The sequence below is a fragment of the Spermophilus citellus genome (assembly GCF_964194105.1).
Source record: "Spermophilus citellus genome assembly, chromosome: 13".
NCBI lineage: Eukaryota > Metazoa > Chordata > Mammalia > Rodentia > Sciuridae > Spermophilus > Spermophilus citellus.
This window is the reverse complement of record NC_138193.1, coordinates 85,436,691-85,464,117: the sequence shown is the minus strand read 5'-3', so window position 1 is coordinate 85,464,117 and position 27,427 is coordinate 85,436,691. Positions and strand designations below refer to the sequence as shown.

At 38.1% G+C, this 27,427-nt stretch overlaps 1 protein-coding gene across 5 annotated transcripts in view; it reads right to left on the bottom strand.

The window, feature by feature from the left end:
- Positions 1–1,174: 1,174 nt before the first annotated feature.
- DHX57 (DExH-box helicase 57) overlaps positions 1,175–27,427 on the bottom strand; it is a 61,521-nt gene continuing 35,268 nt past the window's right edge. For all 5 annotated transcript variants that reach the window (XM_081263808.1, XM_081263807.1, XM_081263805.1 and 2 more), the window contains 8 exons: positions 26,337–26,613; positions 24,912–25,007; positions 24,743–24,826; positions 23,422–23,556; positions 22,508–22,582; positions 11,439–11,573; positions 10,067–10,267; positions 1,175–8,874 (listed from right to left, as the gene is read on the bottom strand). In XM_081263808.1, the coding sequence (XP_081119934.1) occupies positions 8,731–8,874; positions 10,067–10,267; positions 11,439–11,573; positions 22,508–22,582; positions 23,422–23,556; positions 24,743–24,826; positions 24,912–25,007; positions 26,337–26,613 (1,147 nt within the window). In that variant the 3' untranslated portion in view covers positions 1,175–8,730. The remainder of the gene's footprint in view (positions 8,875–10,066; positions 10,268–11,438; positions 11,574–22,507; positions 22,583–23,421; positions 23,557–24,742; positions 24,827–24,911; positions 25,008–26,336; positions 26,614–27,427) is intronic.

The following is a 27,427-nucleotide window of genomic DNA, read 5'->3' as shown; positions in this document are numbered from 1 at the left end:
CCTTTTTGTTTTTGGGTTTGGGTTAGGGTCTCCCTGAGTTGCCAAGGTTGACCTTGAACTTGCCATTCTCTTGCCTCAGCCTCTTAACTGGCTGGTATTACTGGTGTGCTCAACTACATCCAACTAAATCAGTGTGTTTTTAAAGTGTTTGTCTCTTATTGTGTTGTAATGATAGTTTTTTGAATCAGTATTTCATGTTTTGAATCTGGTTTGTTTCTCCTTAAAGGTTCATGTGTTGGGAACTTGTCAGGGTGGTGGTATTGGGGGGTGATGGAGCCTTACGAGATAGGCCTTATGGAAGGTCCTTAGATCATTCCGGTCATGTCCTCGGAAGAGATTGTGGAACTCTTGTGTCTAACTCCTGTTTGGTATGTAAGCTCTTCCACTACCATGATGCAGCTGAGAAAAGGAAAGAGTAGACAAGAGAGAGTACACCACCTCTCACCAAAACTGAGCTAGTGTCATGCCCTTGAACCTCCAAAATGGAGCTAAACTTTACTTTTCTTCATAAGTAGCTTGTTATAGATATCTCATTATAATGGTAAAAAGCTGAATAATACAGAGGACATCTTTTTTTTTGCTGAAACTAGTTTTGGCTCTTTAGTAAAATCTTAACATGAAAGTTTAACACTTTCAAAGCCTTTAAAGAAAGTATTGGCTAATATCTCTGAGGAGAAATTTGACTGATAAAGTAGTCTGCTGCTGAATTCAGTCCGGTTCCTTTACTGTGAATTCAGTTCGGTCTTCAGACTTAATGATGCTTTCTGTCTGCAGTCCCTATTCTCTCGGTCAGGCTTTGCTAAGGGAAAGGAATGCAGGAGATTCCTTTACATACATTTGACCCTACCTATTTCTTGGAAGCCAGTCAGGGACCATGACTCCATATGAAGGTGGTAGACTAGAAAGGGGCAAGTTCAGAGTGGGAAACTTAGTCAAGTCCTGAAACAAACTGAGTTTTCTAGGTCAAACTATAGGAGAAGTGAGAACTGAGCCTAGAAATTAAGATTCTCAATTAGGCTTTACATTAGATTTAAATACTGTATAATCATACCCCTATGTGTTACATGTTATTTATGTCCTTTTTGGATTTTCTAAAAACTATTTTAGCAGATTGCCCAGAGTTACTAGCCCGGGCTTTGTTCATTTAGCACAAAGATAAGGGTGTGTGTGTGTGTTTTAAACAAAATGGACCTAAGTGTGAGAACTTGAGAACTTTTGTGAGAAGTTTTGCGGGGTCAAGTATTAGCAGTATTAGCAATCACATACAAATCCTATCTTTGTATTTTTAATATAAATGATAAAAACATTTAACAGCAGAATGTTTTTGAAGTAAATCTATATCTATCTGGCATGACTTCCCATTTTACATATAATTTCCTCAAAGTCTTAAGTATTAAGTATTCTGTATTCTTTATTCTTGATAATAATATACTCATAAGCTCTGTAGCACACTATATGCTTATTAGAGTTATTTGGCAGGTTTTTACTCTCATTAGTCCAAAACATATTTCCATCTTCAGACATGTTCTATGGGCGTAATTTATATCTAATAGCTATTAGTTAGACTTTCTAAATGGCTGCTTATTTTAAGAGTTTTCTTTGCCTAGGACTATTGATATTTTGAACTGGATCATTTTTTATTGGTGGTGTCCTGTGCCTTGTAGGATATTGTGCAGCATCCCTGGCCTCTTCTGGATGCTAGTGGCATCCCCTTTTACTTATTTATTTTTTAAAATATTTTATTAGTTGTTGATGGACCTTTATTTATTTATTGTGGTGCTGAGAATCGAACCTAGTGCCTCACACATGCTAGGCAAGCACTCTACCACTGAACCACAACCCCAGACCCTCCCCTTTCACTTATAATGTTTTGGACATTGCCAGGTATTCTCTGAGGGGGCACAATTACTTCTAATTAAGAACCACTAGTTTAAAACAAAAAAAACTATATTTGGCTGGGGCATAGCTCATTGGTGGAGTGCATGCTTAGCACCGCAGAAGGTCTTGGTTTTAGTCCCCAGTACCATAAAAACAAAACAACAAAAGGCCTATCAACTTCATTTTCTCCAGTAAGGGAACTTCTTTGTAGTCTTTGTATATAATAAAAGTTCTATATTTGTTAAGAGTTGATCTCTATGGGCAAATCAAGTATTTTTGAAAGGTTAAATGACATTGTTATACATTTGAAACCTAAGGATGGAAAGGAGGAAAAACATTCCAAGTGGAATTTCAGGATGCAAATGAGTCTTGGACTGCTATCCTGTCTTTAATTATTGTAGAAGAAAACCAGCATTAAAAAATATATTTTTATTAGTTGTTGATGGACCTTTATTTTATTTACTTATTTATACAAGGGGGTGAGAATTGAAGCCAGTGCCTCACACATGCTAGGCAAGTGCTCTACCACTGAGCCACAACCCCAGCCCTGAAAACCAGCATTTTTAATCTCTATAGTATAAATTCATTCAACATATAAGAAAAATGAACTTCAGGTCACTTTCAGTAAAACCTAGGATGGAGTTAGTAATAGCATTTTCTGCCTAGGAAATAATAAACCTCATGTTCGAAGTGCTATTGTTGAAAACATTTATTGTTATATACTATGATACCATATTTATCAGTATGAATGTAGTCTGTCAGGGTCTTCACTTTAAACATGGATCCTCATTGTTGGTATATAGGGGTCTAGGCTGAATTTCTAAGGTCATCACTCCTTGGAAGTTACTTTTCACTTAGAAATTTCACAATCATTATTGTTACCATTTTTTCCCTGCGGTGTTGAGATGAAAACAAATTGCTGGGCGTGGTGGCACATGCCTATAATCTCAGTGGCTCTGGAGATTGAGGCAGGAGAGTTCAAAGCCAGCCTCAGCAACATAGCAAGGCACTTTGAAACTCAGTGAGGCCCTGTCTCTAAATGAAATACAAAATTGGGGGGATGTGGCTCCAGGTTGAGTGCCTCTGAGTTCAGTCCCTAGTACCCAAAACAAACAAACAAAAAAAAAAAAACCAGTTGATTGATTCAGAGCTGTCCCCTTTTCATAAATGTCTTATGGGGTACTGTGCCCTGGTTGCTTAATTAGCTGGATTAGAACTTTCTCCATGGATCTAGGCTGACTCACATGGGTCCTGTCATTCCTGATGGTTCATGTGTAGAATATGCATGATGGTCCCAAGAACTTTTTCTGTTCTTTGATAAAACAAGTTATTAATCTTTTAAGGTACTTTAAAGATTAGTGATTGGGGGGCTGGGGATATAGCTCAGGTGGTAAAGTGCTTACCTTGCATGCATAAGGCCCTGGGTTCAATCTCCAGCACCACCAAAAAAAAAAAAAAAAAAAAATTAGCGATTGGGGGGACTGGGGATGTGGCTTAGTGGTTCAGCACCCCTGGGTTCAGTCCCTGGTTTTTTTTTTTAAATAGTGATTAGCAATAAATCCTATCTAGAATCAATCCCACTGACATAGTAGGGGCGATAATTTAGAAAAAGCAGGTTTCTCCATGCTACTGACTCATCATGGTTAATTGTTTATCCAACCACTGCATAGTTTTACATTTAAGAGACCAAAAGACATGGAAGAAGCCTATGCTGCTCACCCTGCAAGAGTCAGAACATTGTTGGGATAACAGATTGTATTAGTTGTTCCTACACTATTTCCATCTGGGACACTCTGTACTTGAGCACTCAAATATTGACTGACACAGATTTATGATCAAGATCTAACTTCTGGGGCTAGGAATGTAGCTCAATGGCAGAATGTCTGCTAGTATGCAAGGCCCTGGGTTTCATGCCCAGCATTGAAAACAAAACAAAAATAAAAAACAAACTTCTGAAAAAAAACAGCTAACCTTGTATTTATTCATTGGCTAAGTATTTAAGCAGTTTCCTTCTGAGTGTGGGGATAATAAGCCCAGGGAATTAAGCTTAATTCCCACATGATTTAGGAGGAAACAGCCGGCTTCTGCCTGCAGTGTTCAAGCATAATGGCAATTTGAGCATATTTGCTGCTTCCAAGAATCATGTGGCAATCAGTTATTTATGTTGCTGGGTAACACCCGCAAGACACGCTCAGAGTGTGAATCAAGCTCAGGCCTAGCAATTCATAATACAATACAGGATTGGTCCCCACAGAGCCAGCCTGGGTTGCATTTGAAAATCACACCCTTGGTTCTAATTCCTTACAGTTGCTTTGTTTTAATTTTACAAAGTACTTTCAAAAGATCTTATTTTAGCTGGGTGCCAAAGTAGGTACCTGTAATCCCAGAGACAGAGGCAGGAGGATGGCAAGTTTGAGGCCAGCTCGGGCAATTTGGCAAACCTTGTTCTCAAAATAAAAAATAAAAAGGGCTGGGGATGTAGCTCGGTGGTAGGGCACCCCTAGGTTGAATCCCCAGTACTAGGGGGGAAAAAAGATCTTGTTTTATGATAATCTCTAAGGAACACATTCAAACCATTGTCTAGAAAGGAGCAGACATTTACCATATGTCTACAGATCCATATGCTGTGCTTAGATTTATTTTTTAAATTAGACTGCTCAGATATAGGAGAGGGTAAAGATAAAAGTTCATTACTTGCCAGGGAATCTAAGTTATAATAAACAGATAAGATACTCAAGGAGAAAGAAGTTTTGTCAGTCTATGACACTTCTCAGGATGATCAACTGTGTCATTTCCCAAGAATTTCCCAGTTAGATAGTACCGAACAGCGGAGCAAACTAATTTCATAGCAAGTATTTTTATTAATATTGTTCTGCTAGATTCCAGTAAAACAAATATTTAAAGAAACCATTTACTAAGCCCTCCATAGAATTATATTAAATGCTAACCATCCCGTGGCTTAGAAATTCAGTTTCTCCTTGAAATACAATGAATACATTCTAACCTTTAATTGCAAAGAATCTTATTTTTGTAATTTAATTAATTAATTTTGAGGTACTGGGGATTGAATCCAAAGTTATAATTAGCCACTGAGCTATACCTCTGCAGGCTTTTATTTTTATTTTATTTTTTGGTACTAGGCATTGAACCCAGGAGTGCTTGACCACTACTGAGCTACATACATCCCCTGTTTTGAGACAGAGTCTTGCTAAATTACTGAGAGCCTCACTAAGTTGCTGAGGCTGGTTTTGAACTTGTTATCCTCCTGCCTCAGCCTCCCTAGTTGCTGGGATTACAGGCTGGCTCCAACCCTTAAAAAAAAAAATTAGTTTTTTATTTTTGGAACTAGGGATTGAACTCAGGGGCATTTAACCACTGAGCCACATATCCAGCCATTTTTCGTATTTTATTTAGACAGGGTCTCATTGAGTTGCTTAGGGCCTTGCTAAATTGCTGAGGCTGACTTTGAACTCATGATCCTTCTGCCTCAGCCTCCTGAGCCGCTGGGATCACAGCACCTGGCTTTTACCCCCCTTTTGCATTTTTTTTAAACATTTTTAGTTGTAGACAGACTCAGTGCCTTTATTTTATTTTTCTGTGGTGCTGAGGATCAAACCCAGTGCCTCACATGTGCTAGGCAAGTGCTTTACCACTGAGCTGTAGTCCTAGCCCTTTAGTTTGTTTATGAGACAATTCTTGCCCAGTTGCTAAGGCTGGCTTTGAATTTTGATCCTCCCACCTCAGCCTCTTGAGTTGCTGGGATGATAGGTGTATATCACTGCACCCAGCTATAATTTTATTTATTTAAATTTTTTTATTTCATAATTTTATTGAGGAGCTTAGAAGTTTTTGAGGTGGAGTTTTCTTATTTAGTGCCTAAGGCCAGGCCTCCCAACCCTTTTCAAATTCTGGCACATCTATAAAATGATAGTGTATATGCGTTTATATGGCTGGAAGTGACCAGTCCAGTAACTGGATTCCCTGAGGGCTGCAATTCCTAGTATTCTGGATAAAAAGTTTTATTTTAACTACCTTCCAGCTATATGCTCTGCTGCAAACTTGTGATAAAAGCTGCATTGAGATAAGGTCTTGCTAAATTGCTCAGGCTGGCTTCGAACCTGCAATCCTTCCGCCTCAGCCTCCCAAGTTGCTGGGATTACAAATATGCACCACCACACTTTGCTGCCAGCAGTTAATAAATGGGATGACATCAAATTTAAAAGCTTTGGCACAACAAAGGAAACAACTAGGAATGTGAAGAGAGAACCTACAGAATTGGAGAGTATCTTTGCTAGCTACTCTTCTAACAGAGGATTAATATCTAGAATTTATAAAGAACTCAAAAAATACCAAGACTGCCAAATAACCCAATTAATAAATGGGCAAATGAGTTAAACAGACACTTCTCAAAAGAAGGAATACAAATGGCCAACAAACATAAGAAAAATGTTTAACATTCATTAGCAAATAGGGAAATTCAAATCAAAATTACACTGAGGTTTTATCTCATACCACTTAGAATGGTAGTCATCAAGAATATAATAATAAATGCTGAAGAGGATGTGGAGAAAAAGGAACACTTTTACACTGTTGATAGGATTGTAAATTAGTACAACCACTATGGAAATCAGTTATAGAGGTTCCTCAAAAGACTAGGTATGGAATCACCATATGACCCATCTATAACACAACTTGGTATTTATCCTAAAGAATTAAAGTTAGCATATTATAGTGATTATACAAAGCCCATAATTATAATTATAGCAGTACAATTCACAATAGCCAAACTACAGAAGCAGTCTAGGTGTTCATCAGTGGATGAAAAGATAAAGAAAATGTGTTATAAATACACAATGGAGTCTTTTTTTTTTTTTTTTTTTTTGGTGGTGCCTTGTGCTTTCCAGGCAAGCAACTGAGCTATATCCCCAGCACCACAATGGAGTAATAAAGAAAATGAAATGATGTCATTTGTAGTAAAATGGATGGAACTTGAGATCATTATGTTTAGCAAAATAAGTCAAACTCAGAAAGTTAAAGGTTGTATGTTTTTTCTCATGTGGAAGCTAGAGAATAAAAAGGAAAAGAAAGGTGGGAGGGTGGGGGTCTCATGAAAATCAAAGGGAGATCAGTAGAGGAAAGGGATCAGGGAGTAGGAGGTTGGAAGTGCTAGGAAGTGATACTGGCTAAATTACATTTTTATATTGTGTGTATGTACAGATATGTAAGAACAAATCCCATAGTTATCCACACTTATAATGTAACAATAAAAAATGTGGAAAGAGAAGAACAACCAAACTTCTTTGGAGAGTTAATGCATGCTGCTTCTTCATGACTTCTAAAGGTCCCAGCTTAATGCTTTCTGTAATATGAATCTTGTTTCAATAGCAAGTCAGAACTTGGACACTGTGGGTGCTGTGCACATGTATGCTTTTTATGCAAAGGAATGACATGAATTGATGCCTTTAAAAAGTATTGCTTAGTCTAAGGTTTTCAAATGCACTTAAGTTTAAACATACTTGATAATGATCATTTTGAGAAGCCTAGGAAATTTCCTGAAAACTTAAGTAATACCTTGAAAAATAAATACCTTCTATTGAGGTAATTTTGTTCATTAGTTTGAATTCTCTCTGTAGCAGGAAATCTGCAGAGACTCTATCCTGAGGTCTAAACAATATTTTTCCACTCAGTTCTTTGGGATCTTTCCTGGCCACATGGATAAATGTCCAGGGAAAATGTAAATGTACTTACGTTTTTCAAAATGCCAGTGCCCCATTAACCTAACTGGTGGTTGAAAATAAGTAATCTCACAGAAGGCAATTTTATAGCTATAAATGTGACACTAGCGTGGCAACTTTTCAATGAGCTACTTTTCAACTCTGAAAAACTTTAAAAATTCTCATTTTGGGAATGTGAAATATGGCCATTGCGTCTGAGTGAGTTTACAAGACAGCAGAAATTCCTAAATGGAGAAGTTAGAGTGAAGACACTAGAGATTGTCCTGCTTTAAATAGGAGCATCATAGATAACATCAGCTTGCATTTTAGTCCCCACACAAAACTCATTAAATTCTTTTTTCTTTTTGAGGTACTGGGGATTGAATCCAGGGCCTCGTGCATGGTAGGCAAGTGCTATACCACTCAGCTACACCCCCAACCACCATCACCCACACCTTTTTAAACAATTTTTATTTTTTGAGACAAGGTCTAACTGGGTTGCCTTAAGCCTCCTGAGATAAAATTTGTTTTTTTAAGGTGACCTTTAATGATTAAAAATAAAACCCCCTTGCAAATCAAGTAAGTGAGTAAATCAGTAGCCAACAGCCTAAAATGAAGTTTTTATTTTTCTTGCTCACATGATTTTTATTTGTTTGTTTTTCCTTCTCTGTTCTAACTTCCTCAATTGAGCTTTATTATGACAAGGAAAAAAAAACTCGACTATTTCTCCTCATGCCCAATAAAAAACAGGAGAAAAGAATATAAGACATACATGATTAAAAAGCAGAAGAAAAATAATACACAGATTAGTAGAGAATTGTATTAAACATTCACTTTTGTGTTATCAGGTGAATTTCACTCACTCCCAAACAGTCACAGAGAAAAACACTGGCAAGCTGGGTTTAGACTCTCTCACCATTGACACTCCAAATTGTGCTGGGAGTGTCCCCACTTTGTTGGAAGTACAAAGTGTGGAAATGTCCCTTCGTCAAGTGACCATAGCTGGCTCGGCACTGCAGGCCCTTGCCCCTGTGCAGGGCCAGCCCCAGCTCAGGTCTTCAGTCCGAGGTAGAAGTGCTGCTGTGACTTTCCAGGTGAGCAAGAGGCAGGTGAGGAGCAAGCACTCTTAGACTAGTCTTTATTGTGTGGTGACAAGTTTCACAATTGTGCTGATGATCCGGGAGCCTCTAGGACAGGTACACAAATCTATGCTTGGGTTTTTAATTTTATCCTGGAGGAGCTGGTCAAGTTCACAACGAAGTTCCTTTACTAATTCAGCCACCTATATACAATGAAAGCCGCAGTATGAGTGGACAGGCTATCAGAAGGAAATAGCTCAATTATGGTCACCATTACTTAGGCTTCTGATATTAATTTTAACTCCATGAGGATGAAAACAATCTAAACACATTTTCACTTTGTAATGTACAAAATGAGGTCCATTATAAAAAATATCATATCTCATTTTAAGGAAAGGTTAATTCTGGAAATATGGTGCTTATAAAGTATTCTCCACTGTTAAAGCATGGTTGACTTTTACCCTTTGTCTCATGAGAAGCAGAAAAATGGAGAATTAAAATGAAAAATTAAAAATAGCAGATATTAAGCAAGTTTTGGGATACACTATGTTTTTATGACATTCTACTCATGCTGATGTTGTAGAGGCACTTAGATGTCTTCTCAACATCTGTTTTGCCCCTTCCCACTGCATCAACTCTGCCATTTGGACCCTGGGGTTCATGCTGTGAAACCTGCCGGAGTGAGTAGCTCAGGTACTCCAGGCCTTCAAAGCTAGTACATCCCTTTGGTTACAGCAATTGGTTTAGGAAGGAAGCTATGATGGAAACAAGAAGATTCTGTTTCCTTTTCTAGATGGTATGCTGTACAGAGTGAAGCAAGAAGCTATTGCAGCCAGGATATTATAACAAGGCCTGTACTACAAGGATAGCTAGGTTTTTGTCATGATTGAACTGCTGAATCAAACCAACCTTGCTTGGCCCCCTTGACCTGCACTGTTCCATAGGTGACTACATGAAATGTGGCTGGTCCAAATTGAGATACACTGAGAGTATAAATACAAACCAGATTTCAAAGACATTTTATGGAAAGAAGATGTACAATATTTCAATAGATCTTTAAATTAATTACATGTTGAAATGAAAACATTTTGGATGTGTTAGGTTAAATAAAATATATTAATGTAAAATGTTTTCATTTCACCATTTCCTTCCTTTTGTGTGTGTGTGTGTGTGTGTGTGTGTGTAGTTGGGTATTGAACCCAGAGTCTTCTGCATGTTAAGTATATTCTCTACCAACCCTGCTTCACTCCTGCCTGCCTCATGTCCCATGGCAGACTCATCCTTTACTTTTAATTAGCTTTGCTGTTCTTGGTTCCTAAATGAACTTCTGTACTTCAAATATCAAAAACCCTTATAGCCTGACCCTCAAGAACAACAGACCAATTATCCCTTTACCTGATGAGAAGCAGCTACAAAACGGATCCAGCCATCATCCAAGGAGACCACGAACTCTCCTCTTTGAAGCTGCACATTCACTTGGCCTCCTCCAAACAAGACCAGTGGGTACACAGATACCATGCTGCAGTCACGGATGAATATCCGACTTGTTTTGATTTTCTCATGGTACAACAGATAGGGGCTGTCAAAATGTCTGACCTATAACATAAAATCTCAAATGACAACAGTGATGTCACTGGCAATATAAGGAGCATCCCTCCAGTCCCATGGATTTAAATACTGCTTGTTCATTAATTATACCCCAATTTATATCTAGCCTGCACCTTTTCTCTGAGCTCCAGGATTATATGTGCAATTACCTACTTGCCAACTTCATTTGGACCTCAAACTTTTTTGTGTTCAGGGTTGCGGGGAACTCACTAGTAGAACCTTAGCATATGTGAAACTCTGGGTTAGAGCCCCAGCACAAGAAACAAAACCAGAAAACTCAAACCCAAACTTTCTGTGTTTAAAAGGAATTTTTATTTTATTTTATTTTTTTTGGTGGTGGTACTGGGGATTGAACTCAGGGGCACTTGACCACTGAGCCATATCCCCAGCCCTATTTTGTATTTTATTTAGAGACAAGGTCTCACTGAGTTGCTTAGTGCTCTGAACTCACAATCCTCCTGCCTCAGCCTCCTGAGCCACTGGGATTATAAGCGTGAAGCCCCATGCCAGAATTCAAAGGTGACTTTTTTAAATTAATTTTTTTAGGGTACTGGGGATTGAACCCAGGGATGCTCTACACTGAGCTACATCCACAGCCACCTTTATACTTTTTGAGACAGGGTCTTGCTAAATTGCTGAAGCTGGCCTCAGACATGCAATCTTCCTCATTCAGCATCCAAAGTAGCTAGGATTACAGGAGTGTATCATCATGTCTGGTGCTCATAACTTTTTATTATTATTATTTTTTGTTATAGAGGGATACAATACCTTTTTTATTTTTATTTATTTATTTTTATGTGGTACTGAGGATCAAACCCAGTGCCTCATGCATGCTAGGCAGTGCTCCACCACTGAGCTACAACCCCAGCCCACTCATGACTTCTTAAATCACCAATTCAGAGAAACAATTTTATATCTGAAAGCAGACTTGAGGGGTTTTGTTTTGTTTCGTTTACAGCCAGTAAAATTTTCTTGAAATAGAAAAAGTTTTTCCAGAAATAGTCCCATTGCTAGTCTGTTTATAATTATTCAACCTTCTTTAAGTCAGTGGTATGGCTGGGACACTATCAGAGATTAAACAAGGTGTGCCCGATTTAAGGGACTGTTTCTCACTCAGGACCTGCCATAAATAAATATAAGTATTCACCACCATTCTGACCTGATAGTTCACAGAGGAAGGGTGGATGTGTACATATCCATCATTCTTTGTCACAAACTTCAATTCAGCTGATTTTGGTTGCATTCTGACAGCACCACTACTGGTCTTCTGAAATTTTCCTTCCGGGGTCTTCACCTGAACAACAAATATTTGTCAAAAGAGATTGTAATATACATACTTTTATTGTAGGGCATGTCCCTCCACATAAACCAGTCTTGTTTGAATAGCTTTGCCATTCTTTCATTTCTTTGTTTCCTTTTGAAAACAGTATAGCTTACTTGTTTGTTTGTTTGCTTATTTATTTATTGATTGATTGATAGCTACCACTTTGTGGTATATACAGTAGCTTTGAGGATTTATATCACAAAACAGCCACATGGGGATAAACTATGTTGATATTTTAGGGTCTGCAGCTTTTTATTTTAGGTGCTGGGGGTGGGACCCAGGGCGTCAATGCTACATAAGAGTTTTACCACCAAGCTACATCTTCAGTCCCAAAAGAGGATTCTTTTTCGTTTCTTTGAGGCAGTGTCATTGTGTTGCCCAGGCCGGCCTTGAACTCATGGGCTCATGATATATTCCTGCCCCAGCCTCCTTAGTAGCTGACGCTATAGGACCATGACACTGTGCCTGGCACCTTGAGTCTGTATTGGCTACCAGGCACAGAGATCCAGCTGGTGACACTGGAGCAGAAAACGGAGTATTAATCTCAATCCCAATATAACATTTCTAAATAAATTTCTTTCAGAACAAAAAAATTCTATAGATTATTTCATTTAAAATATTGAAAGGGCTGGGGATGTGGCTCAAGCGGTATCGCGCTCGCCTGGCATGCGTGCGGCCCGGGTTCGATCCTCAGCACCACATACAAAGATGTTGTGTCCGCCGAAAAACTAAAAAAAATAAATAAATATTAAAATTCTCTCTCTCTCTTTCTCTCTCTCTCTCTCAAATATTGAAAATCTGGGGGCTGGGGTTGTGGCTCAGCGATAGAGCACTTGCCTAGCATGTGCAAGGCCCTGGGTTCGATCTTTAGCACCACATAAAAATAAAATAAAGAGGGATTCCAACATGGCGGCAGGCGCGGAGAGATCAAGTCTCTGACCTCTTCAGCTGTGCAGGCATAGGGAGTCGTAAACAACCTAAATCTGTTTGCTCAGGATCACTAGGCAATGCTGAGCTGACGTGGATCTGGGGCGAACAGTCTGGGCCTCTCAGAACACACACTGAGCCCGGATCAGCTGAATTCAAGCTCCCGTTCGCCTGCTTCCCGCAGACAAACAGCTGTGACTCAGCACTAATCCATCCGGCTGAAACAACTGGTCAGCCCTTCTGATCCTACGGAGGTAAATGCCAACCGAGCCTTCATAGGTAGTGGCCACAGGTTTGAAACGGGGCTTGGGAGAGACAGTAAGGACCCACCCGTTGCATTGGTCACCTGGCAAAGGGAAACAAACTGTTGCCATTTGCAAGAGATACCACCATGGCAGAGAACTGACGTCATCAGACTGCGGCGGAGGAGATAACTTCATTGAAACCTGCGGCTACAGGTATGTAATCCCCTAGCCTTCCCTCTCCACACATCGGGGAAACCTTAAGGGCCCCTCCCAGCTGTCCCGTGAGCGCGATAGCCAGACGGAGGGAATCAGACGTGGCGCCGAACTACCGCTCCCACCAGTGCTGACAGCTGAGGTCTCTTGCACCAGCTACCGGGGGCGTGGCTACCGGAGGGCAAGTAAAATTCGCTGAGGATTCTCAGCCCCAAGCTCTACAAACTTAGGGTCTGAGGGAATGGCAAACTGGAAGAGTGTGCCCAGTCGTTCATGAAAACAGGGCTCCCGGGAGCAGCAGACCTGGCCTGTAGCCAGTATTGTGGTGAGCGGCACCGGTGAGAGGGGCCTGGCTAGAGGAAAAGTGGGAACTGACTAGACACAAGAGGAGGCCCTAGGCACTCAGATTGGAGACTCGCCCAGTCTGGGAGGAGCTGCTGCACAGTGATTGGTTCCCGCGTATTGACAGGAGAAACTTGGCCTGGTGGGCACAGCGCCACCTACTGGAAGAGAAGTTAATCAAACTCTAAGACTGCATTTATTAGTTTTTTTTTTCTTTTTTCTTTTTTTTTGATTTGGGTTTTTCTTTCATTTTCATTTTTCTTTCTTGTTGTTTTTTTAATTTTTTTTACAACTTTTTAAAAAATTTTTTCTTCTAATTTTAATTTATTTTTATTTTTTATTTTTTTAAATTTTTTTTCTTTTTTTATTTCCTATTTTTTTTCTTCTTTTGTCTTTTCATTTCTTTTCAATTATCTTATCCCCCCTTCCTTAAATTCTACCTGCTTACTCTCATTCTCTTTAGTGACTTCTTCCCTTCCCTTCTAATACCTTTCCTCCCAAGCATCAAATAAATTTATAGGAGTAAAAAGTAACTCATCAGTCAAACAGAACAAGAAGTAACATGAGCAGCTTCAAAAAGCAAGGAGGAAAAGGAGTACAAATAATGCAGGACAACCTAAATATTCAGGAGGACCTAGAGTCATCAGAAAAATGGTCATATAAAGAACTCAAGGAACACCTTAGACAGATGGAATGGAACCTTAAAGAGGATACAAGACAGCAAATTCAAGCAGCGAAAGAACACATTGAGAATGAATTACATAAACAGATAAAAGAAGAAGTTAAGCATCTTTATCAGGAGATAGAGATTATAAAAAATAATCAAACAATAATTCTAGAAATGAAGGAAACGATAAACCAAATTAAAAACTCAATTGAGAGTATCACTAACAGAGTGGAGCAAGTAGAAGCCAGAATGTCAGATAATGAAGACAAAATATATCATCTTGAAAAGAGTCTAGCCAACTCAGAAAGGCTGGTAAAAAATCACGAGAAAAACATCCAAGAGTTATGGGATAACATAAAAAAACCAAACTTACAAGTCATCGGGATAGAAGAAGGTACAGAGATTCAAACCAAGGGAATGAGTAACCTGCTGAATGAAATAATTACAGAAAACTTTCCAGAAATAAAAAAGGAAACAGATATACAAATTGAAGACGCATACAGGACACCGAGCACACAAAATCACAGTAGACCAACGCCAAGACACATTGTTATGAAGATATCCAATATACAGAACAAAGAGAAAATATTAAAAGCTACAAGAGAAAGGAGACAGATTACATTCAGGGGTAAACCAATAAGGTTAACAACGGATTTTTCATCACAGACGCTGAAAGCAAGAAGGTCATGGAACAATGTATTTCAAACACTGAAAGACAATGGATGCCAACCAAGAATTCTGTATCCAGCAAAATTAAGCTTCAGGTATGACAACGAAATAAAAATCTTTCATGATAAACAAAAGTTAAAAGAATTTGCAGCCAGAAAACCAGCATTGCAAAGCATTTTGAGCAAAACACTACACGAGGAAGAAATGAAAAACAATAACCAAAACCATCAGTGGGAAGTGCCTCGGTAAAGACAGAGGGCGAGGGGAAAGATAATCATGGAGAAACAAACTAAATTTTTTTAAAAAAGGATAAATAATCAAACATGGATGGAAGTACAAACCATATATCAATAGTAACTCTGAATGTGAATGGCTTAAACTCTCCAATAAAGCGACATAGGCTGGTATCATGGATTAAAAAAACAAATCCAACAATATGCTGCCTCCAGGAGACACATCTGATTGGAAAAGACATACACAGGCTGAAGGTGAAAGGATGGGAAAAAATATACCACGCACACGGTCCTAGTAAGCAAGCAGGGGTGGCCATCCTCATATCGAATAAAATCGACTTCAAGACTAAGTTAATCAAAAGGGATAAAGAAGGACATTATATACTGTTAAAAGGAACCATTCACCAACAAGACATAACAATTATCAATATTTATGCACCAAATAATGGTGCTGTGACATTCATAAAACAAATTCTCCTCAAGTTCAAGAATCAAATAGACCACAACACAATAATTATGGGTGACTTCAACACACCTCTCTCACCATTGGACAGATCCTCCAAACAAAAGTTGAATAAAGAAACTATAGAACTCAATACCACAATCAATAACCTAGACTTAACTGACATATATAGAATATATCAACCATCATCAAATGGATATACTTTTTTCTCAGCAGCACATGGATCCTTCTCAAAAATAGACCATATATTATGCCATAGGGCAACCCTCAGTAAATATAAAGGGGTGGAGATAATACCATGCATTTTATCTGATCATAATGGAATGAAACTGGAAATCAATGATAAAAGAAGGAAGGAAAAATCCTACATCACATGGAAAATGAACAATATGTTACTGAATGATCAATGGGTTACAGAAGACATAAAAGAGGAAATCAAAAAATTCTTAGAGATAAATGAAAATACAGACACAACATATCGGAATCTATGGGACACAATGAAAGCAGTTTTAAGAGGGAAATTCATCGCCTGGAGGACATTCCTCAAAAAAAGAAAAAACCAACAAATAAATGAGCTCACACTTCATCTCAAAGCCCTAGAAAAGGAAGAGCAAAACAATAGCAAATGTAGCAGAAGGCAAGAAATAATTAAAATCAGAGCGGAAATCAAAAGAAACTATTGAAAAAATTAACAAAACTAAAAGTTGGTTCTTCGAAAAAAATAAATAAGATCGACAGACCTTTAGCCATGCTAACGAAGAGAAGAAGAGAGAGAACTCAAATTACTAACATACGAGATGAAAAAGGCAATATCACAACAGATGCTACAGAAATACAGAAGACAATTAGAAATTATTTTGAAAACCTATATTCCAATAAAACAGAAGATAGTGAAGACATCGATAAATTTCTTAAGTCATATGATTTGCCCAGACTGAGTGAGGAGGATACACACAATTTGAACAGACCAAGATCAATGGATGAAATTGAAGAAGCCATCAAAAGACTACCAACCAAGAAAAGCCCAGGACTGGATGGGTATACAGCGGAGTTTTACAAAACCTTTAAAGAAGAATTAATACCAATACTTTTCAAGTTATTTCAGGAAATAGAAAAAGAGGGAGCTCTTCCAAATTCATTCTATGAGGCCAACATCACCCTGATTCCGAAACCAGACAAAGACACCTCAAAGAAAGAAAACTACAGACCAATATCTCTAATGAACCTAGATGCAAAAATCCTCAATAAAATTCTGGCGAATCGAATACAAAAACACATCAAAAAAATTGTGCACCATGATCAAGTAGGATTCATCCCTGGGATGCAAGGATGGTTCAATATACGGAAATCAATAAATGTTATTCACCACATCAATAGACTTAAAGATAAGAACCATATGATCATCTCGATAGATGCAGAGAAAGCATTCGACGAAGTACAGCATCCCTTTATGTTCAAAACATTAGAAAAACTAGGGATAACAGGAACTTACCTTGACATTGTAAAAGCTATCTATGCTAAGCCTCAGGCTAGCATCATTCTGAATGGACAAAAGTTAAAGGCATTCCCTCTAAAATCTGGAACAAGACAGGGATGCCCTCTATCACCACTTCTATTCAATATAGTTCTCGAAACACTGGCCAGAGCAATTAGATAGACGAAAGAAATTAAAGGCATAAAAATAGTAAAAGAAGAACTTAAATTATCACTATTTACAGATGACATGATTCTATACCTAGAAGACCCAAAAGGGTCTACAAAGAAACTACTAGAACTAATAAATGAATTCAGCAAAGTGGCAGGATATAAAATCAACACGCATAAATCAAAGGCATTTCTGTATATCAGCGACAAAACTTCTGAAATGGAAATGAGGAAAAACACTCCATTCACAATATCCTCAAAAAAAATAAAATACTTGGGAATCAACCTAACAAAAGAGGTGAAAGATTTATACAATGAAAACTACAGAACCCTAAAGAGAGAAGTAGAAGAAGATCTTAGAAGATGGAAAAATATACCCTGTTCATGGATAGGCAGAACTAACATCATCAAAATGGCGATATTACCAAAAGTTCTCTATAGGTTTAATGCAATGCCAATCAAAATCCCAACGGCATTTCTTGTAGAAATAGATAAAGCAATCATGAAATTCATATGGAAAAATAAAAGACCCAGAATAGCAAAAGCAATTCTAAGCAGGAAGAGTGAATCAGGCGGTATAGCGATACCAGATTTCAAACTATATTACAGAGCAATAGTGACAAAAACAGCATGGTACTGGTACCAAAACAGGCGGGTGGACCAATGGTATAGAATAGAGGACACAGAGACTAATCCACAAAGTTACAACTATCTTATATTTGATAAAGGGGCTAAAAGCATGCAATGGAGGAAGGATAGCATCTTCAACAAATGGTGTTGGGAAAACTGGAAATCCATATGCAACAAAATGAAACTGAATCCCTTTCTCTCGCCATGCACAAAAGTTAACTCAAAATGGATCAAGGAGCTTGATATCAAATCAGAGACTCTGCGTCTGATAGAAGAAAAAGTTGGCCCCGATCTACATATTGTGGGGTCGGGCTCCAAATTCCTTAATAGGACACCCATAGCACAAGAGTTAATAACAAGAATCAACAAATGGGACTTACTTAAACTAAAAAGTTTTTTTCTCAGCAAGAGAAACAATAAGAGAGGTAAATAGGGAGCCTACATCCTGGGAACATATTTTTACTCCTCACACTTCAGATAGAGCCCTAATATCCAGAGTATACAAAGAACTCAAAAAATTAGACAATAAGATAACAAATAACCCAATCAACAAATGGGCCAAGGACCTGAACAGACACTTCTTAGAGGAGGATATACAATCAATCAACAAGTACATGAAAAAATGCTCACCATCTCTAGCAGTCAGAGAAATGCAAATCAAAACCACCCTAAGATACCATCTTACTCCAGTAAGATTGGCAGCCACTATGAAGTCAAACAACAACAAATGCTGGCGAGGATGTGGAGAAAAGGGTACACTTGTAAATTGCTGGTGGGACTGCAAATTGGTGCGGCCAATTTGGAAAGCAGTTTGGAGATTCCTGGGAAAGCTGGGAATGGCACCACCATTTGACCCTGCTATTGCCCTTCTCGGACTATTCCCTGAAGATCTTAAAAGAGCATGCTACAGGGATACTGCCACATCGATGTTCATAGCAGCACAATTCACAATAGCTAGACTGTGGGACCAACCCAGATGCCCTTCAATAGATGAATGGATAAAAAAAAAATGTGGCATCTATACACAATGGAGTACTATGCAGCAATAAAAATGACAAAATCATAGAATTTGCAGGGAAATGGATGGCACTAGAGCAGATTATGCTTAGTGAAGCTAGCCAATCCCTAAAAAACAAATACCAAATGTCTTCTTTGATATAATGAGAGCATCTATGAACAGAGCAGGGAGGAAGAGCAGGAAGAAAAGATTAACATTAAACAGAGACATGAGATGGGAGGGAAAGGGAGAGAAAAGGGAAATTGCATGGAAATGAAGGGAGACCCTCATTGCTATACTAAATTACATATAAGAGGTTGTGAGGGGAATGGGAAAATTAACAAGGAGAGAAATGAATTACAGTAGATGGGGTAGAGAGAGAAGATGGTAGGGGAGGGGAGGGGGGATAGTAGGGGATAGGAAAGGTAGCAGAATACAACAATTACTAATAGGGCATTATGTAAAATTGTGGATGTGTAACTGACGTGATTCTGCAATCTGCATTTGGGGTAAAATTGGGAGTTCATAACCCACTTCAATCTAATGTATGAAATATGATATGTCAAGAGCTTTGTAATGTTGTGAACAACCAATAAAAAAAATTAAGAAATAAATAAATAAAATAAAATAAAGATATTAAAAAATACATAAAATAAAATATTGAAAATCTGATTTTATATACACACATAAAATTAATTTTTTTACAAAATAATGTTTACTGTAAAAATACATAAGAAAAATATCTAACTACATGATTAAGAAATAACTAGCATTACTGATAAATATTTTATTTTTCTCTGCTAGATTTATGTTTACATATAGAAAACCATAGGCACAAAATAATATCAATAAAAAGATACACATGTAATGAAACTAAAATAGGATCTTTTCCTACTTAATAGATGGAGACCATTTTTCCACGTTGTTAAATATTTTCCTAAGATGTAGTCCTCAAGGATTATACCACATAAAAATAAAGGCATTATGTTGTGTCTATCTACACCTAAAAAATAAAATATTAAAAAAAGAAATTATAGTATCACTAATACATTTCTTTTAATTGGAAATTTAGATTGTATGCTGAATGAACATTCTTTAGTTTTATTTTTGTGCATATCTGCAACTATTTTCTAATAGTAAGCTCCAGGATTGAAACTTCTATCTAAGAAGGGTATATAAAATTTTATTCCCACTCAGAGAGAAAGTGGTTGTTGAGGGACTTATGACAGGACAGTGTTTAAGTTTTTTTTTTTTTTTTTAATAAATTTTGCCAATTTGAAAAGTGCAAAAAAGGTATCTCTTTGGTTTTTTTTTTTTTTACTTATTTATTTTTGTGGTACAAGGATTGAATCTGGGATCTTGACCATTGAACTATATATATCCCCAGTCCTTTTTAATTTTTATTTTGAGATAGGGTCTCAATAAGTTGCCCGGGCTGGCCTTGAACTTGCTATTCTCCTGCCTCACTCTCAAGTAGGTGGAGTTATAGGTAGACACAGTCACACCTGGCTTCTTTGTTGTTTTAATCTGCATTTTTATTTTTTTGCAGTACTGGGGCTAGAACCCAGGACCTTGTGCACTGAGTTACATCCCCACTTGCCCAGGCTAGCCACGAATTCGTGACCCTCCTGTTTCAGCTTCCTGAGTAACTGGGATTACAGATATGTACCACCATGTGCCACTTTTAACTTGGATTTCTCCATGCTAATGTTGAATGTTGTTTTTTTCGGGGGGGAGGGGTACCAGAGATTGAACTCAGGGACACTTGACCACTAACCATATCCCCAGCCCTATTTTGTATTTTATTTAGAGACACTGAGTTGCTTAGTGCCTCGACATTGCTGAGGCTGGTTTTGAACTCATGATCCTCTTGTCTCAGCCTCTCAAATCACCAGTATTACAGGCATGCACCACAGTGATAGGCTGAATATTATTTTTGTGTATGCATTGTATGTTCTTTCCTGTCCTTTGCCTACTTTTCTATTAGATTGTATTAGATCTTTTTTCCAGTCTTATTGATGATCATCACCTAAAATTTCTTATAGCATATTCAGGATTTTTTTCTTTTTTCTTGGCACCAGGGATTGAATCCAGGGGCACTTAACCACAGAGCTACATTCCCCAGCCCTTTTTATTTTTTATTTTGAGACAGGGTCTTGCTAAGTTGCTTAGGGCTTTGCTAAATTGCTGAGGCTGGCTTTGAACTTATGATCTTCCTACCTCAACCTCCTTAGCTGCTGGGATTATAGGTGTGCGCTACCATGCCTGGCCAGGGATTTTGTTTGTATACTTTTAAGTCTCCATATGAGTTTTTCTCACTTTCTTTTTAAAAAACTATTTACATTTTGAAATAACTTTAGATTCACAGAAAGTTGCCTAAGTACAGAGTATTTGGGGGCTGGGGTTGTGGCTTAGTAATAGAGCGCTCACCTAGCATGTGTGAGGCCCTGGTTTGATCTTCAGCACCACATATAAATAAATAAATAAATTAAATAAAGGTATTGTTTCAAAAAAAAAAAAGTGCAGAGTATTCTTTGTGCTCACCCAGTTTCCTCCAAGGGTAGCATAGTATAATATCTAAAGCAGCAGACATATATCCAAATGATTTTCTTTTTTTGGCTGGGGGCGGACTGAGAGGAGCGGGGGCAGTGCTGGGACCTAAGCTAGGACCTTGTGCATATCCAAATGATTTTTAAGAAAAATTTTTTATTGGTTGTTGATGCATCTTTATTTTATTTGTTTATTTATATGCGGTGCTAAGAATCAAACCCAGTGCTTCACACATGCTAGGCAAGTATTCTACCACTGAACTACAATCCCAGCCCCCAAATGATTTTTTACAGCACATTTCAACAGTTCAAAAAGCATGCAAATGCTAAGCAGAAAATAAGCCATAAATTAATCAGCAGATTTCAATTGAACATTAACAAAAAGCTAGGGTCTTTTTTTTTTTTTTAAAGAAAGAGTGAGAGAGAGAGAGAGAGAAAGAGAAATTTTTTTTTAATGTTTATTTTTTAGTTTTCGGCGGACACAACATCCCCGTTTGTATGTGGTGCTGAGGATCGAACCCGGGCCGCACGCATGCCAGGCGAGTGCGCTACCGCTTGAGCCACATCCCCAGCCCAAAGCTAGGGTCTTAATTCAGTACCCTGCCACATTCACTTCATTCTTTCTAACTTTAAAATTGTCCCTTGTTAGAGCTAGAAAATCAAAACTCAGATAAAATTTCAAAAGCACATCCAGGGAAGGTTTCCAGAAGGCTGGCCATGAGTAGTCTCTGGCAAAGCACAGTTTTGTGTGATTTGTTCTCTAATTTTAGTCCAGAGTAGAAAGCATAAAGAAAACTACAGTAGAATCAAGTTTCTACCTAACAGAGAAGGTTAATTACATATAGGTTGGCTAGAGAAGTGACATTTATGTTCACTCTAATTTCTGGAATGTAATAATATGTCAGAAGGATTAAAAAGGTACTTTATTATCTGGGCACAGTGGTATACCCTGTAATCTCAGCTACTTGGGAAGCAAGGCAAGAGGATTCCAAGTTTAAGGCCAGCCTGAAAAACTCAGGGAGATCATGATTCAAAAAAAAAAAAAAAAAAAAAAAAAAAAAAGGACTGACTGGGGATACAGTTCAGTGGTAAAGTGTCTGCCTAGCATGCAGGAGACCCTAGGTTCTATTTCAAGCACCACACAAAAAAGGCTCCTCATTTTACATAATAAATGTATCCCTGAATGATTTATCTATACAGTCGGGGAGAATTAAAGAACTGTGTGTTTGTATCTCTTTAAGATGACTGATGAGCATATTTTAAGTTTATCCCCTTGTTACAAATCAAATAAGAAATGGAAGGATCCAGGAAAAATGTTTTGTTACCTGCACTACATTTGGATAAAGAGCAGCACACAGCATTGCTGATATCAGCTTGGGGTTCTCAGCATTTGAGTTTGCCTAGGAGAGAAATACAATATTAATCATTCAAGAAATTTTACCAAGTAATATGGCTACTTCTGCCTGGAATTTATGATTATATTTCATGTGATCTCTATCTTAAGCAAACAAACAAAAAATCTAACTTCTATTTCTTTGCTAGAAAAATTTTGTCTAAGTAAAAAGTAAACCTTCTGACTCACAGTCACACAGCAGCCACTTCAAGGAGCTCATAATGACTCTCTAGATCACTGCAAAGCAGTTATAAAACCAGTGTTCCTGATTGTGATGTGGGGTTATTGTTGTTGTTGTTGTTATTATTATTATTATTATTACTATTATTTTTAAAAGGCCAGTGTTAAGTATCAGTGGAGAGATTCCACTGTTTCAGATGGAGAGATTCCATCTGGTTCATGAGATGTTTAGAATCTCCAGAACAGAAGAACATCAAGTTCATCTTGAAGAAGTACTCTTCCTATAATTATAGGACCATCCTTGGTTGGAAAAAGTCTGCCCTGATTTGAGAAATATTACTGGAAGTCTACTGTACTTTCATGAATTAAGAACTACTGTATTGGCTGGGGATATAGCTCAGTTGGTAGAGTGCTTGCGTTTCATGCACAAGATTCAATCCCCAGCCCCCCCAGCCCCACCCCCCCAAAAGCAACAATGAACAGAAAAAGCATCCTGTTCTCACCAGTGTTAGCTGCCACACTTGGGGAAAGAAGAAAATCAAGAATGCCACTAACCTCCTGTTTATAGGACTTAAGTGAAGAAGAATGTTCACCAAGTATTCTGGAGTTAATATTTTACTCATGAGCTAATTAATTAGAAATATGAAGTAACTACACATTCTTTACCTCTTCTCCTGTGGCATCTAGGACACCATCTCCTCCTTGGGCCCTTTTCTCAATTTCCCTTGCTCTGAGTCCCTCCTTTACAAACCCTATATCCGATAATAGTTCAGTGAATTGTCGTTTGAGGCTGGCCATTTCCTGAAAGAAGTGGAAACACCTTTAAGAAAGGGCATCAGCATAGCAAAAGGGGTGTCCAGACTTACAACAATGAGACCACACAAATGTATAACTTTGGTGGGTAGCAAACTTATACAAACTAGCAGACAGAGCTGAGAGCTACATGGACATTCAAAAATATCAGAAAACCCATGGATCATTTATTTAACTCTATATTTTTAAACATGTTCACTGGAGGTAGAGGTGGTCTTATTTTTTCTGAAAATTCTTAGGACAATAAAAAAATGTAGTTTATTTTGCTTGTGGCACTGTTTACTATCTAGTTTTCTTCTGCTTGCATTTCTGTTCATGTCTTCATGTCAGTTCCTTAACTGTGCCTAGAGTGGCTAATGATTCTCTTAAGGAAATTCTTCAGAACTTTCTCTTCCTCCTACCTGTGATCTTGCTGGCTCACATTAGTTCTTAGGATTGGGACATTATTAAATGTTTTAGATTTGAACACTCCTTTTTATAGCTTACTTAGCATGTATGAACCCTGGGTTCAATCCCCAGTGCTTAAAACAAAATTTTTTTATAAGTTACATATCTGACACTAGAAAAGGAGATAATCCAAAAAAGTGAAAACTAAGCAATCCAATTGATGACAATTTAAGCATTTTCTTGTAGTGTCTCAAGTACACATGAATAACATGGCAAAATATGACTAGGAATTAAATATACTAGTCTCCATTTTACCACAAGGTTTTCACTGAGATCTTATAAAAATTCTACAATCAGTCATGTGCCGTGGCCATTTCCAAATCCTTCTTCTCCCAGATATTCAGGAGGCTGAAGGCAGGAGTATCACAGGTTTGAGACCAGCCTGAGCAACTTAGTGAAACCTCATCTCAAAATAAAAAATAAAAAGTGTTGGGAAAACTGACTCCTACTAAGCAGTTATTTCCACTGTGCCAATATTCTATTCTATCTTCTATATTCAGAAGAGGTGACCTCCAGGGAGAAACAGGTCAGTTGAAAGTTTAAGCACAGAAGACTGATGTCATAGTTTAGCAGTCCATTTTATGTAGCTGGGAAAGCTAAGCATATTCCAGAAATACCATTTTTGATGTCAAGACAGGACAAGGGAGATAAAGTTGCAATGCCCTCTGGCGAGCAACTATAGTGTTTGGAAGATGAATGAAAATAAACTGTCACAGAAACAACTCACCTGCAGAACTCTTCCTGACAAGAAGTTTTGTCTGCAGTAATTATAACTTGCACGCGCACCTTCTTTTGTACTCAGTTGCCACCCCTAAATTGTGGAGAAAAATCAAACTGAACTCACTTTGTTTTTAGTGCCAACTCTGGTAATCAAAGCTATTTGGTTAAGTACTTACCTTGTATGCTTGCAGAAGGGCCAGATAGTCACTGTTTGCAAATGCAAATTCCAGCTTTTTCTGGTTGGCTTCTTCTTTTTTATCCCAGGGAGACACCTAAGTGAGAAAAATGATTTGAAGGACATGTTTCATCTGAGGGTTTTTTTTTTTTTTTTTTTTGTATCTTTAATTATTTATTTGTTTTTATGTGGTGCTGAGGATGGAACCCAGGACCTCACCCATGCAAGGTGAGCACTCTACCACAGAGCTACAACCCCAGTCCACATCTGAGGTTTCAAATGGCACTTTCCTATAGCTGAAGCCAGGTGCCTGGGGCTAGCATTTTGTGTGGAACAAAGCATACTCTGTGGGTCAGCTGGTTAAAAGCAAGTATGGCAGTAACTGGCAAGCTAATGGTCTTTTCTTTCCTGTGAGTCTGTCCATCCACCCAAAATAAGCTCTTCTGGGTCTTTTAGTTCCAAGCAGCAAGAGTCATCAAATAGCAATTCAATCTTTTTGTTGTTGTTGTTCCTTTTCTTTTTGGGTACAGGGGATTGAACCCAGGGCCTTGCACATGCTGAGAAAGCTCTTTTTTATAGATTTTTTTTTCATCTTTTATATTGTGAGTCTCTCCTGCTTCTCTACCCATAAATAATATTTTCAATAATGTTCACAGAACTTCCTTTTTTTCTACAAATTTGTAAAATAAGCAGAGAAGTAAATTTTCACTGCTTTCCACTCTCCTATTAATTCTTTCTTATCAGGCTCTGAAGACACCAGCGTAAGCTGCAGTAGCTCCTCCTGGCAAGCTAAACCAAGGCTGTAGCTGTGACACCACTGAAAATCATTAGAAACCATTTCTAGTACGTCTCTCAAATTTTCGTACATCTGAATAACTTTACAGGTAACATAACAGCAACAATAAAATTTTTTCTTTCTCTCTCTCTTTTTTTTTTTGGTACTGGGTACTGAACCAAGGGGTACTTTATCAAAGAGTTTTATCCCCAGCCCTTTGAACTTGGGATCTTCCTGCCTTGGCCTCCCAAGTGTCTGGGATTGCAGGTATGTGCCACCATGCCTGGCTAAAATTTTATCTTCTATTTGAAAGTAAAATTCCTTCTTTCTTAGGTAATTCAGTGGGTAAATGATTACATTAATACCATATTTAGAGAGTCCAACAAAGGTACTCAGTTTTGGCTAAGAATGACATTAGCATTTCTAATGAGTCTTTCCAAATTCCCAATGAAAGAAAACAGTGAGTGACTGTATTGAGATGATTTGAGAAATAGGCAATGGGAAGTCCTATTCACAAAGTTCATACTAACTGTGTGTCCTTAAAAAATTCATATCCAATATGTAATATTTTAGGGGGCTCAAACCCCTGATGCTCTCAGGATCCGCTTAGAGACCCATGGCATAAACTCTACAAGAATGTTGTTTACTTACAAAAGGTGATTTAAAGGCCAAGCTGGCAGCAATGGTGAGAGCAGGATCCAAACAGCGGAAGATAGACCCAAATAGCATCAGTTTGCCGATTCTCACATCCACAGGCAGAGAGGCCAAATGATATCCTAGAGGGGTCAATTTTTCATCTGGAGTTAATGCTCCCAAGTCTCGTAATCTTATTTTTGAGGCACGGAGAGAATCAGCATGTGGAGGTTCAATGAGCCGAGAGAACACAGATTGTAGATTATGAGTGCTAAACATCTCTAAAATTTTAATTCTGAAAAAAGAAAACAAAATACACTTAGATAATTATTAGTGTATATGTACTTGGCACTTAGCTTTTTCCCAAATGAGGTATTTCATTTTAAGACATGCACTGACAGAAATACACTTACATTTGCCCCTTATCTCACCCTCCCTCATGGGTTAATCAACTTTCAAAGTTCTCTTGAATCTCTTCATTCCTCTCCATTTGCACTGCCACTACCTTAGTTTATGGCATCAGTTCTTCCCCAAGTTCTTAACATTTTCTTCTTGCAGTACTGGGGATTGAACCCAGGGCCTCATGCATACTTGGCAAGTGTTCTACCACAGAACTATACTCCCAGCCCCTTACTCCCCTAATTTCTTAAGGCCTAACTATGGACACAATGTTTGTTTGTCTTTTAATATATATATTTTTTTAGTTGCAGATGGATACAATACCTTTTTTTATTTATTTGTAAGTGGTGCTGAGGATTGAACCCAGTGCCTACCCATGCAAGGCAGGTGCTCCACCACTACTGAGCTACAACCCCAGCCCTGACACAATGTTTTTTAATCTCATAGTATCCCTAGTGCTGAGCCCTGTGCTGGGCAAACAGTAGGCTCTCAAAATGCACGTGCTATGGGCTAGGGATGTGGCTCAAGCGGTAGCGTGCTTGCCTGGCATGCATGTGGCCTGGGTTGGATCCTCAGCACCACGTACAAACAAAGATGTTGTGTCTGCCGAAAACTTAAAAAATAAATATTAAAAAATTCTCTCTCTTTAAAAAAAAATGCACGTGCTACAGAAAAGAACTATAACAGTTTTGTATGAGTAGTTTTTCCCC